General features: G+C 42.0%; 1 protein-coding gene across 8 annotated transcripts in view; it reads left to right on the plus strand.

The window, feature by feature from the left end:
* Positions 1-13,890, plus strand: part of CALD1 (caldesmon 1) — a 204,827-nt gene that overhangs the window by 182,399 nt on the left and 8,538 nt on the right. For all 8 annotated transcript variants that reach the window (XM_059471650.1, XM_059471649.1, XM_059471654.1 and 5 more), the window contains 3 exons: positions 3,483-3,619; positions 5,310-5,559; positions 7,746-7,886. In XM_059471650.1, the coding sequence (XP_059327633.1) occupies positions 3,483-3,619; positions 5,310-5,559; positions 7,746-7,886 (528 nt within the window). The remainder of the gene's footprint in view (positions 1-3,482; positions 3,620-5,309; positions 5,560-7,745; positions 7,887-13,890) is intronic.

The following is a 13,890-nucleotide window of genomic DNA, read 5'->3' on the forward strand; positions in this document are numbered from 1 at the left end:
TTAAGACAGAATAAATTTCCACTATTCGCTTTTGCACGCAGTCTTTGAATATCACAAGTAAAAACAAAGAGGAGCCTGTAGCTGACCACAGAGTTTGATTTGTGGGAACTCGAGACACAGTTGTCCTGCTTGTTCTTTTGGAGAACTTGGCCAGCTCTCCCTGGAGCTCTCATCATGCTTTCAAACCCTACCCACTGGGTGGATTATTCCAGGAAATTGGCAAGACTTTTAAAAGTTGCTTGTGATTTTTAGTGTTTCCATCTTTGGCTGCTGAAGCTGAGACAACTTAATAGAATCCCACTTCTAGTTCAGTGCTTAATACCCATCCTGAGCATTCAAAATGTCTTGCAAATCTCAGTTGTTGCTTCTTTACCTGTGAACAAAATTGATGACCAGGCAAGATCAGGCTCCCATCTCCACTTTCCCCCCTCTTTCCAGGACACACAAATTCAGTGAGGTCTCTTTCTGAATGTGCATGCAGCTAAGAGAATGCCAGTATTCCACGAACAAGACTCTGGGGGAACAGAATGTATCTGCATAATCAGGTTTTGCTTTTGCTTTGGACCTCAGAGTTCAGGTTTTTGATTAATTTGGCAAGAAAAAATTTGTCTCTTTTTCTGAACTTCTGCACAGTTTTTCGTTCTTGAAAGTGACCTGAGAAGCTCACAAGACCAAGCTTTCTCATGATGTGAGACTCCTGGTATTTCCTGCTTCCAGTTTGGCCAGACATGCTGCAGCAGTTGCTTTTCTCATGGTGTTTGGGGGTGGCAGCTGACTCCACAGGGGAGCCCCAGAGCCAGATGCCCACAGCTTTTAGCTCCCCAAATAACTGAGCCCAAGTGGGGAATCAGGTCTGCCAGATGGGCCCCAGCCTCAGTAACTGATTTGCTTCAGTCTGAAGGTGTTCAAACTCAAGATTCAGAAACCTCAGCTCTCAAATAATAGCACAAAAATTGAACAGAAAAGATGCAGTATGGAAAAAGATAAAAATATAAAGTTGGAAATTTGTTAACCATGCCTTTGGTAATGTTCTAGCTTCATATCAAGATTTGTGAGATTTATCACGTGAGCTATTTCAGTTCAGATAATATCACCTGTCTGCTCCAAGTGGAGTCCTTTCTGAATTCAGCTGAAGCTAGATTAGTCTGTAATTAGGCAGTGAGACAAAGTAAATAATTTATTTTGTTGCCTGCCTTTGGAATGAGATACAAAGGATGCTGCTTCTTTGCTAATTAATCGCTGCTTTGGTATTAAAATTACTAGGAGAAAGATTGAGCCCAAAAGATGTGAAATGTTTCTGTAATATCTTGTTTTACCATCTTTTTTGAATGAAGAGACCAAGCTGTGTTAATGGTTTTCTCAAATGCAGACACATTGTCATAAATCATACTGGCCTCTGAAATGCTATTTCCTAACCTATTAATTTTTAAGCTATATTGTTTTAATATTAGTTTTCTCAGAGATTTCAATTAAGATGTAAGAGATACAACCCTCCCCAGTGGACCTGAATCCATAAGGCAGCTGGAAGTGTTGGCTTTTTAAATAAGACTTAGGAAGGTCTTGATGAAAATCTCAGCAAAAGGAAATCTTATGCTCCCAAAACCCCAGGACAGACATCCTGGCACAAGGAATCTTGCACCAGTCAGCACAGACAGTTTCAGCATCACCCTGAGTGGGGCTGAAGGGCTGGGAGATTGCTGCTGTGAACGTGATCACCCATTTGAGTTGGGAAGGCCCACAAGATGATCCTGCTGTCTGGTGGCATTCAGGAGGATAAATGAACAGCCCTGCTTGCCCCAGCCCAGCAGGACCATTCCTTGAGGCCCTCTCTTGCAGCATCATGGCCAAAGAATGCACGGCCAAAGAATGGAAGCTGAGCTCCCCTCCTGTCCCTCAGGGAGCTGCCAGGCCTTATTGGCAGGATAGCATGGGAAAATCTGCTCTCAGAGCAGAGCAAATGCCTCTGATGGCTGTGCCCAGCAGCAGCAAATTTGCTGAAGTGGTTTAAGCTTCCTGTGCTCACTTTTTAACATGTTCTGCCATGGTGGCATCCACTGCTCGGCTTCTCTGAGCAGCAAACTGGCCTCAGGTAGAGTCAGGCTCCGACTCTGGGGCTTCACTCTGAACCAGCCTTAAGAGGATCTTGGCTTTGAAGGCTCTGAACTCATCCTTTGTAGGTAAAGATTTTGCTTCTCCAAGAGCTGAGATGGATGGATGGATGTTCTTCCTCTTTGATGAGGAAGAACAGAAATTTCTTTTGATTTGGGGTGTGAAACTGTATTCTAATTTTTCATTTCAAGGTACATGTTAAGACACCTTTAAGAGCAGCTGTGTTGCAGACAGGAAAGTTACAGAAGTTCTTTATCTTTCTAGTTAACAAATGGGATTGCAACAGGCTTCCAAAGTGTTTATTTTCTAAAGGTTTCCATTTGAATTCTACACAGAAGGTATTTCTTCTTCCTTCAGCACAGAGCTGGAGAAAGCAAATAAATACTTTGGAGGTAAACGTTTCATCTGCTGTTGAAAGTTGGTTTTGGCTGGTAGTCTTAACTAAGAGAGAATATTTCTACCTGAGGATGCATAACTTAAATCAGTTCACTTTCTCCTTTACCAGCATCTAGCCATGACTCAGCATGCTGGGGTCAGGCCATCTGTGGTATTCATAAATACTTCAAGCTCATAACTCTAAAGAAATACTGGAGAATTAAATTTATGCACAAAATATTCTTGATTACTACTAAGAATCATAAGACAAAACTTTTTTAAGGATAAAGGGAATTTTTACTCATGTTTTTCAGAGCATTTCATTCTTCACAGATTTAAATATTTATGTTTGATAATGCTACCCATGACCAACCAGGACTGTGCTTTTTGTCAGAGTAAGTTTTGCTCTGATATAAAGATGATTTTGTGTTTTGGCCATTTTTCTTGCAGTAATGAAGTTTCCCTCTGCTGTGACACTGAAAAGAGCATAAACTTTGTCAAACAAGCTTGACATTTGTTAGAGGTTATGTGCTATTTTTATTGCACCAATGCCCTAAAACTGGTACTAAAAATGTGTTGGCAAGTCCCAGAGAGTTTGCCACCTGCAATCTTAAGAAGCAAGAGGTGAAGGATGCTGCAGTGGGAGGAAGAGTTGGGGGTGCAGTTGCAGAGTGAAGTAGTGTGGTGGCATGGTTCCATGGCCACAGCCAAGTTTGACTTTATTTTTCAAAAATATTATTAGAAGACCGATAATATTATTTTCAAGATGTTTGGACCTGGAATTCAGGTCAGGACAGCAAAGAGAGAGTTGATCACAGTTTAGAGCTTTGCAGACTACTTCTGCCCTACAGCAGATAAACAGTTTGAAGACAGATCACAATCTTGCTGAGAAATTTGTTTTTCTCAGCTGTTATTTAGAATGCCTCATTCTGACTTTTTTTTTCTTTTTTTGGTGTGTCTTGTGTTTTGTTCTGTGATTTGTGCTGTGTTCTGCACAGGATGACAAAGGTAAAGCCCCCAAAGAGGAAATGAAAAGTGTCTGGGATCGCAAGAAGGGCGCTCCTGAACAGAAGGCGCAGAACGGGGAACGGGAGCCCCCTGCCTCCAAACTGAAACCCACTGAGAATGCTTTTGGGTGAGTGCCACGGGGCAACTGGGCTTGCTGGTGCTACAGGGGCCATCTGTGGGGCTCTGAGTGGAGGAACGGGGCTGGCACCATCAGCAGTGGCTCAGGTGTTCGCTGGGTTCTGCAGTTTCTGAGCTGTCCCCACTCTGCTGCAGGAACAAAATGAAGTTCTGCAAGCAGATGGAAATGGTTTCCCTCCCCCAGCAGAGACAAGAGTCTTGGTTCTGTTCTGCTGGAGCTTTGCTTCCTTATTTCTAATATCTACACAGAGGCCAATAGTGACAAAACCCTAGATTTTGTGTTCTCCAATTTTTCTAGTCCGATCTCAACTTTTACTGTAGTAACCTATTTCCAATTACTCACCTATCTTTAATTAGCAGAATAAAGCACAATCCAGTTGTGCTTTATGTGCTTTCTCAAATGTCCAAGAGAGAAGCTCTTTCTCTCTTGATTTCAAGGCAAACATTGAAATTAATGGCTTCTCTAGAAAAGTGTTTTTCCAGTTAGGTAAAAGCCTCTCCTAGCCAAAATAACATTTTTCCTTTTTTTTTTCCCCCCCTTCCTTTTTATAATCTGTGTCACAGTTTGATTCTTTTTTTAAGGCTGTGGTTATAGTGGGAAATTCTAAGAGAGTAACAATTTTCTAGTGAAAATTTAATTTAAAAAGATCTTGCCTGCTAAAAGCATGGGATACCTGAAACAGAAATCAAGTTCCTCCTTTCAGCAGAAAACTAGGAATGAGTAGGTTAGAAATCTAAATTTTTCTCCTTCTGCATCTCTCTTCCTTTTTTACATTGACACAGGCAAGGGAAAGGTTAAGCTCTTCAGGCACTTTGAGAAATCTGAACATGGCAGATGGGATTTGCTATTGTATCTCAGCATTCCCCTCGTGATTCTGCCGGGAAAAACAAACTTTCTCAAAATAAAATGCAGCTCAAAAGACCCTGGAGACACCCTGACCTAAGGCCAAAAGACAGGCAGTGATGGAGATGGAACAGCAGGAAATTGGCCTTGCTCAAAACTTGGGTCACATCATCAATAACGACAATGATTTTCTAAAAATATTTTTGATGTGTTTTCATTTGCTTTATTTCCTGTGGGAGAGAGGCATTAGTGGCAAAATGTAGATTTGAGTTTCCACTCCTGTTTTTTTTTGTTTGGGTTTTTGTTTTGTTTTGTTTTTTGTTCTTCTGTTTCATGAAGTTGTGAAGAAGCCTGTTCCATGACCTTTTATCAGCTGAGTAGAAGGTTGGGGTTGGCAGCATCAGCAGAGGTGCCAATGTTTGTTGGGTTGTTGGGTATGAAGTTGTGAAAAAGCGTGTTCAATGACCTTTTATCAGCTGATTAGAAGATTGGGGTTGGCAGCATCAGCAGAGGTGCCAATGTTTGTTGGGTTGTTGGGTATGAATTAGGGCTATTTTATAATGAACTGCCCCCACAGAGTTGGGCTTTGTCTGGAACTGTCCAGACAAAGGGGCAGGGATGGGATGGGGAGCCACCAACCAGGTACAGGAGAGGAGGTCAGGGGTAGAGGGCATCCTTTGAATCTGCCAATCCCTTGATGCCCTTCTGGAATTCCAGGACCGACAGTGGGGAGAAAGGAGAGGTGATTGATACACCTGGGAGGGAATCTTCACGGAGGGACCCGAGGTTCTAGGGCAAAGCCTGAAATCACAACACGGCCCCATTGCCTTCCCAGGCGCTCTGGCGCGAAGGGCGCCGCGGAGGAGGCGAAGCCGGGCGTGGAGGCCCTGAAGAGGTTGGAGGATCAGCGGCGCCGCCGGGGCGAGAGCGAGAGCGAGGAGCTGGAGAAGCTGAAGGAGAAGCAGCAGGAGGCGGCGGCAGAGCTGGGCGAGCTGAAGAAAAAGCGGGAGGAGCGCCGGAAAGTCCTGGAGGAAGAGGAGCAGAAGAAGAAGCAGGAGGAGGCTGAGAGGAAAATCAGAGAGGAGGTGAGTGTGAAGTACGGAGTGTTGCACTTGGGTTTATTCCATTATTACTTGTGGTGTTTTTATATACTTGTGGTATTTTTAGGGTGCCCTGTGGCAGGAAGGAAATTATGGATCTGACTCTATGTTCTTAGAAGGCTAATTGATGATGTTACTGTATTATATTAAAGAATGTTATACTAAATTATACTAAAGAATAGAGAAAGGATACTTACAGAAGGCTTAACAAGATACTAAGGAAAAACTTGTGACTCACTAAAGCCTCAACACAGCTGGACCATGATTGGTCATTAAGTCAAAACGATTCACGTGAAGCTAATCAAACAATGGCCAGTTGGCAAGCACTGTTTAAACCACATTCCAAATCAACAAAACACAAACAAAGCAAATGAAATAATTATTGATTTCATTTTTCTCTAAGATTATTTGGCTTCCCAGGAGAAAAAAATCCTAGCAAAGGGATTTTTCAGAAAATATGATAGTAACAATTACTATTTTACTTCCACTTTCCTTGCATTAGTCAACAGCTCTTTGCAGCATTGTCTAGTGAAGACCTGAGGTAAAACATGCAGCATCCAGGTGATGCAGTGCTGGATTTTTCCCCAGCCAGCTCCCAGCTCCATGCCAATAGCGGGCTGTTCCCAGAGAGCAGCACAGTCTGGGATACAGCTGTGGGGCTTTATCTCTGCAGCACAAAGTGATAATCCTCAAGAGCAGGAGCAAGGACAAGAGAGAGGTCTTTAGTATGGTTTCCAAAAGGATTTATCCTATGAAAGTGTCAGGGACCAGAGGCACAGAACACAGGTGTGGAGGGGTTTTTAAATGGGGGCTGTTCAAGGGAAGGGGATAAATCAGCTGATAATTGGAGATTCCTGGGGAGGGGTGAAAGACAGGGTTCGCAAATGCTTCTTCCAATGAGGGAAGGGCCACATGGACCCCACATGGACATGGAGGGGATGTTGGGTCACATGGACTAATGGGAGGTCTCACTTTAGGGGATTTCTGAAGGGGAATTCCAAGCAGGGCATTGGCACCAGGTAGGATTGACAGGGAACTCAGGGTAGATTGACAATGGAGTGATGGGGGGGTATAATTTGGACCAAACCATTAACTTAGGCAATAACAGAACATACCATTAGGGGTAAAAACACACCAAAGCACCCAGGGTATGAAAAAATGTTCTAATTCTAGCCTTAGGACAGGCAGGGCTCTAAAATCTGCTTTTATGAGTCAGGATTTCCTCAGAGATAGCTACAAATTTCTTATCTTCTTGGGGATTCAGAATCTTGGGCCAGTGCTATAGCCACAGATTTTTTTTTTTTTTTGTACATTATACAGATTGAATTACAAAGTGCATGTCAAAATTTATCTGCTGCAGATGGGCTGGAATGCTAATGTTATATATAGTTACAATGGGCTAGATCTCATTAGGGAGATATTCTTGTCTATTTAAATATTGAGTATCCAACACATCTGTTTTCTTGTACTTCCTCTGCCAAGGGACTCTACAAATAGGATTTCCAAGTCTCTGGTGCATCATTTAGGAATCCTAGTTGTTTGGAAAACAAATGGTAAATGAATAATACTGATAGTATCTGGCAGCTGAATGCCAATTCCTTTAATGTACTGAGCTCTTTGCAGCAGAATTCAGCAGATGCCAAGATTGCACAATGCCCCAAGATTGCACAGACCCCACTGACCAGTGCTCACACTGGTGTTGCTTTGAGGGCTTCTGGTTTGACTTGTGGCTCGTGAAGCAAAACTCATCTCTGGAGGGAGATCTGCAAGCATTTAATCTTGGGTTTCTTGGCCACATACTGATTTTTTCATGTTAAATATTAACCTTGGCACAATGAGTGTCGGAGTAGAGGGACACGAGAACAATACAAATATGACACATGAGAACACAGAGAAACTGAGCTTGAGCCTTTTTCTCTGTTTAAGTGGAACTCTATGGCAGTAAATTTGGTGACTTTACTGTGAGGAGCCACTAGACCAGCACACTCTAATTGTCTTCCTGGCATGGATTGGCATTAACACCTTTATAAATTTCAGACAGATCACTGAACTTTTTCAACTGGCATAAAAACCTGTATTTAGAAATATCTGGTAAATGTTTACAGGGCTGCACAGCCCTGTGATGGCGACGTAGATTCTGAAAGAACGAGTAACCATTCTTATTTTTCAAGGAGGAAAAGCGGAGGATGAAGGAAGAAATCGAAAAAAGAAGGGCTGAAGCTGCTGAGAAGCGCCAAAAGATGCCAGAAGATGGTGTGTCTGAAGACAAGAAACCATTTAAATGTTTGAGTCCTAAAGGTTCATCTCTCAAGGTAACCTTCCCATTAGCATCTATACAGGACATAAAAAACATCAAAAGCAACACTGAAATACTTGTAATCAAACCCAGGAAAATGCTTTGATAGACTTAACCTGAAATTTCTAGCTGAAAAACTTTAACTCATTGGGATGATTGAAAATTAGAGTTCCTGCTTAGAAATAGAGAGTAGACTGGCAGCTGTCTCTTCTTGATGAAGAATCTCCAGAAAGGACCCTCACCTCCAAGAGAAAATGATTTTTGAAACTTAGAACAGTAATACTGTGTTGTTTTAAATTTATTATAGGAGTGCTTTGTGAACTGGAGTAGAATCACAGAATCATTTAGGTTGGAACAGATCTCCTAAGAGCATTAAGTCACAAATGTTCTCTCCCTCCTTCCACATGCACAGTTATTGTCTTGCTTGCCAGATTGCCTTGTCCTTAAGCATATTCATCCTAATCATCATTAATTGTAACTGACCTGCATGGGAATTCTAGCTTATGTCTAATCCCCCTAAAAATAACATCTAGAAGTACTGGGCTGGATTTCATTATCTTACATAACAAAAAAATTACAAACCTCACCCTTCTGTTGCTACAGGATTTCTAAATGGTCTTTTGTGGCCTATATTATATTAGAAGTGTGATAAATCAATTAAATGGTCTTTCAGCGTGGAAGAGGAATCCTGGCCCCACTGAAATTATTGGGAGTATTGTTTTGGAATTCAGTCCAGTTGCTTTCTCAGCTCAATCTCAAAGTGCAGATCTATTAATGTTTTCAAAGTTCTTTTCCTTTTTGCACTTTGTGTCATTAGTCATTTAAAAACCCAAAACATTTGTCAAAAAGGCTATTTAGTGGGAAATAGGAGAGAAAAGAACCAGGTAGGAGCTCATTGAACCATGAATTTGATCTCCATGAGATTAAAACTGTAACTATTGAGTGAAAAATTGCATTTGGGCAAAATTAGCTTTAGCTACACTTTGATCCAATCTGGAAATTTGGGTCCAGTTCTAGCAAATACTGAGTCCAAATATTTTTGAACATTGGAACCTGAAATACTGGGACAGAATGCACACAGTTGTAAACAAAGATTGCAAAGCTTCATGACTTATTGTGATTAGTTAAACCTGGTCTTGCCATTTTCGTTGCTAAAGATGATGTCCATAACAGACACTGTAAATGTACAGGTTCTTCCCAGCCCTCCTGGGAGGGCTTCCTTTTCTTCTGTTTATTGAGATGCCTTTTATGACATACATTTGGAGCTTTAATTCACAGAAGGCTCAGAATGGAGGAAATTGTACTTGAAAACACAAAGTAAAAAGGATATAGATCCTAGTTTTGGGGAAAGTGTGAAAAAACGTGGGACTTGGCAGGAGGCTGAAAGCTTTCAGATCATGCTACAGTATTCTAAGTATATTTTCAGAGGAAAGTTGACGTTTTTTAAATGTTGTTAGGCTGCAAGGTACATTTTTTTATTTATGCTGGGTTTTGTTACTTGTTAGGTACAAGTTGTTTGCTACAAAACCTGATATATTGAGCTCTACACATTTTTTCCTTTCTCTGTTTCTCTCTCTGAGAAATTGGTACTCTGCAGATTCCAGCCCAGTGTCTGTGGGTGGCCAGTGTAGATGTGTAATGTTGTAAAAGTTCACACCCCAAACTGTTTCTTGGCATCCTGTGGTCAAGAGCTGTGGGGAGAGTAATCTGAGTTTATTAACCTGATGTGAAACTTGATGTCAAAATCCAGTTATGAGAAGAAAGTTTGTTTTATTACCTTTAATTTGGATTTAATTTGGACTGACTTCCCAGGCTGGTCTCAGCTGGTTGGCATGCAGCTCTCTCACTGTCTGCTCTGCACTGCCCAACATACCTCTTGATTTGTAAAGCATCTGGCACAGGTTTTCTCCTGTGATGGATGTATCAGCTCAGATCTGCCATGAGTCATGTGAGAATCCCAAATGCACAGGGGTGGGTGGGTGGTTGGAATTAAGACCGAAAAAAGGGAGGCTCTGTGTAAAAATAATGCATGATCCATGTGAACATTCTGACTCCTCCTGGGTAACAATCTGGCAAAGCACCTTTTTTACTCCTTCCCTGTCCTTGCTGATGTGATAAGCTTTTGGGAAGAAGAAGTTCATAGGAGTGGTGGGTATGAGGGAGCAGGGTGTGCTGATTGCCAAGGGAACTACAAGAGCAAAGGGAAGAAGGGGGCTTAACTGAGCAGCAGTGTGGAATATTGCCATCCCATGGGTGCTGCATCTGCCCACCAGGCAGGCCATGGGCTGGCTTGGCTTGCAGACCCAGAACTGAGAGACAAAGATGTGCAGCTCCTCCCCATGTATGACACAGCTCGTAGATGCCCAAATGTACATGTGCATACATGGACAAAATATACATGTATGCTTATATTTGGGGAAACCTCCTGTGATTGGCTAGTCTGGCATCTAAAAATCACAGTGTTGGCAGCTCCTGTTGTTTTAACTGGTAAATAGAGTGTTTCCCTCAAACCTGAGGCAAAACTTCAGCAGAGATACCACAGTGTGGAGTCCTCTCAGTGACAGCTCGAGGGTTAGTTCCTTCTGAGGGGACAGTAAAAAGAAAACAAGCCCAGTAAATACAGGCCAAGTTCATCCCCAGCTCAGGGACAGAAGCAGCTTGGATTTCTCAGGGCTGGGTGGACACCCTGTGGGCTGCAGTGGTACCAAACTTCTGTTCAGCCTCTGTCCTGTATCTTGTTTTTTTTATTTTTTTAATAAGGACAAAGCCTGGAACAGGCTCTGCTGCTCTTCCATCTGCCTCTAGCTTGTCCTTTCCCTAATTATTTAATGCAAAACATGATGCATTCAAAGAACGGCGTTTCCTGAAAAATCTTTGATCATTTTGCTTTTTAGACAAGTTCATTCCTCATATTTCCTTTGAGAAGGAAGGTTATTGAGTCTTTTTATTCTATTCTCTGGGTTAATCAGGAAAGAACAGTACTAAGTCTCCTCTTGGGGATGAACACCACCACTAGAGAAATGGAAAAGCAGTTAGGTGTTGAGGGGAGGGAGCAATGGCAGGATTTTCTCCAAATCCCTGTCTTTGGAGAATTATACTCCACACAATCAGTTCTCCCTAGATGAGCTATTCTCGAGGCAGAGGGAAAACAGAAAGGTAAGAGCAGGATATGTGGCATTTGTTTTCCCCCATCTTTGATGCTGGTGGCAGCACTGGGGTCTGGAAGGTAAACTGAGCTGAATTGGCACCCTCTGCTCAGGTGCTGCTGACAGCAGGGAAAAGCAGAACTGTGCTTAATGAAGCAAGAAACTCTGTGAGCCACCCAGGGGGGATAAGGAGAAGCCTCTACCAGGGACTGCTGCTCCAGTGGATTCCCACTAGGTCCTTCCACATGTTGGATAGGAGGCAAAATTAAAATACGGGATTTTCTGTGTTTGTTTTTTTATTCCACTTCCTCCTTGATACTTTTTTTGAAGATAGATCCATTTACAAGTCCATAATATCCAATACACAGTTTAAAACTCTTATGAATCAATGTAATACCTCTCTATGAAACAAGTTTTACTGGGAATATCCAATGGTTTTTGTTTCCCAAGTCATGGTCTTAAATTGTGTGTTAACTCATTCTTTCTGCTCATAATTTAATTAGAGTTGACTTTTTTGAGTACGTGTGTGTTCTGAAAGTATTCCATGGTCACAGAACATAGTCCAAGCTATTTAACAAGAACCTGATAAGATAAATGCAGTAAAAAGATGATAATTCTTATTTCCTGAAAACTGAGAAAACATCTTGAATTTTATGTTAACCAACTTGCTTTGCCTGTTTCTTTTACAGATCTATTTTGTCATACTGTTTACTGTATGTGCCAAACGTTTTAAATTCTTTGCATGGAGTTTGTGTGATGTGCAGTGGGTAAATGACCTTTAGATGTTGCTGTGGTGTCTAAATGTGTTTGACTTTTATGTTGAATACACACGTGTAGAGGTTTGTTTGCTCTAAGTGTATTCAATGTCTGCTTCTGCTACCTTTTGAGGAGGATATTCTAGAATAAATCCTCACATAAATGTGCAGAAGGTATTTTATCCCTCTATGCTTCCCCAGCCAGAGGGCTTTGCTCAGCTCTGAGGGTTTCTTCATAACTCTTTCCTGTTTATTTTCTGCTTTTGCTTTTCCAGTTTCCTCTTTTGAGCAATCCCTGAGTTTTTCCTGATCCCACAGCTGATAACTGAGTAATACACAGTGATAACTGGTAACTGAGAACCTCTGTTACCAATGGGTAAAGAACAACTCCACTTTTGAGTTTTTACTATAACCACAAGAAAAATGTTCCTGTTCCTTTCCACCTTCCCCCAGTGCCCGCTTAAGCCTGTGCAGAAGCATCTCTCCTGCTTGCATATAAAAAGAGTGTGAAGATCCTATGAGTGAATTATTGGGCAGTTCCCTTGAGTCCTGGTTCTTTGAGACAGTCCCTGTTATTTGTCCTTGCTGCCCACCAGGGTTTCAGTGATGTTTATCTGGGGATAAGCTGGAGGCTCTTGCTGGAGTAACTCGTCATTCTGCTGCACTGCTGGTTATGACCTAGAAGTCAGCATTGGGGAAAATCCTACTGTACCATAGCAGAAGTGAGGCCATGTGTTTTAAGTGACCATCCTCGGTCTGTTTGGTCACTTTTGAACCATTTCCCTGCTCGTTTTGTGGCATTGCCATCTCCTCTGGGTGAGAGCTGTAATCTTCCCCTGTGGGTGTGCAGGGCTCCTGCTCCTGCCGGTCTTTTGCTGCCACCTTGTGACATCCTTCCACTGAAACGGGGGATTTGTTCTTGGCAAAGCCCATCTTTGCACTCAGGACTGCTTTTAGTTCGTGTTTTGGCAGCTAAGACTGGTGATGGAAATGACTCTGTAAACTGTATGTATGTTTTAGAGTTTCAAGGTGCCTTTGAGCTGGGTGGGTGGCAGCTGGAGCTCCTCCAGTGAGCTCCTCTGGCAAATTCTGCACTCATGTGAACTGCCCGCTTGCAAGGGCTTGGGAAATAAACTGTGCATGCCCTTTGATGGGATTGCTGTGGGGTTTGGTGTTCTGGGATAGCCTTGGATGCTAAAGGCACTGAAGAGAACCATTTAAAGGAATGGCTGTCATTGCCTTGTTTTAAAGGCACGAATGCCAGAGCAGTCACGGTTAAAGTAAATTGAAAATGGAGAGCCCCTGCTGAGACTGGGGAATCCCCAGGGATCCAGCCAGGCTGATTATTAATCATTTCAATCCCCTGGAGCTGCTTGCATGTATTTTACTTTTAAGTGAAACTGTAGAGCCTGGCATGAGAAGTGGAACAATGCAATGTTGATAAAACTTGAGGAAGTTTGATGAAAATATTTCTTGACCCTTAATACAAATAGATGCACACACTCCCCATCCCTCCACTACCCAAAGGGAAACGTTTTAAAACTTTATTCAGGGATGGATTTTTTTGTTTTCAAAGTATTGAGAGATTTGACAGAAGCCATTTGAGACTTTCATGAGTCGTCCTCCTTGGAGATATCACAATATTTTGTATTTACAGAGTAGAAAAACATGATAAAATGTCAGATACCAGTTTGTATAATAGCAGCTTGTAGATACTGATTCAGTAGTATCCTAAACATGAGAAAAGTTTACACTGATGGGTTTTTTTGGAGCCCAAATTCAAATTGATCGTGTCCTCCAAAGACATGAGTAAGGGAGGCTTTGTGGCTGAGCTCCAAACCTGGCCTAGTCTGGTCTCTCAGCTCAGAAAAACTTTATTAAATTTGCAAAAACTTTATTATCTGTCTCAAGAGACACATACTTGCTCTTGTGTGGGAGATGTGAGGATGACATAGGTTTTTGTGCATATAAGTCCCTTCCATGAGATAGACTTCTTCCCTTTTCTTCTTTCTGCGTTGTTCATTTATTTTCTTGCGACGTATGAGGCACTGAGGAAATGTGTAGGATGCAAAAATTCATGCAGAAAATATATCCACTTTTATGAATCTGTAGCATAACA

This window comes from Ammospiza nelsoni, chromosome 5 (assembly GCF_027579445.1).
Source record: "Ammospiza nelsoni isolate bAmmNel1 chromosome 5, bAmmNel1.pri, whole genome shotgun sequence".
Classification (NCBI taxonomy): domain Eukaryota; kingdom Metazoa; phylum Chordata; class Aves; order Passeriformes; family Passerellidae; genus Ammospiza; species Ammospiza nelsoni.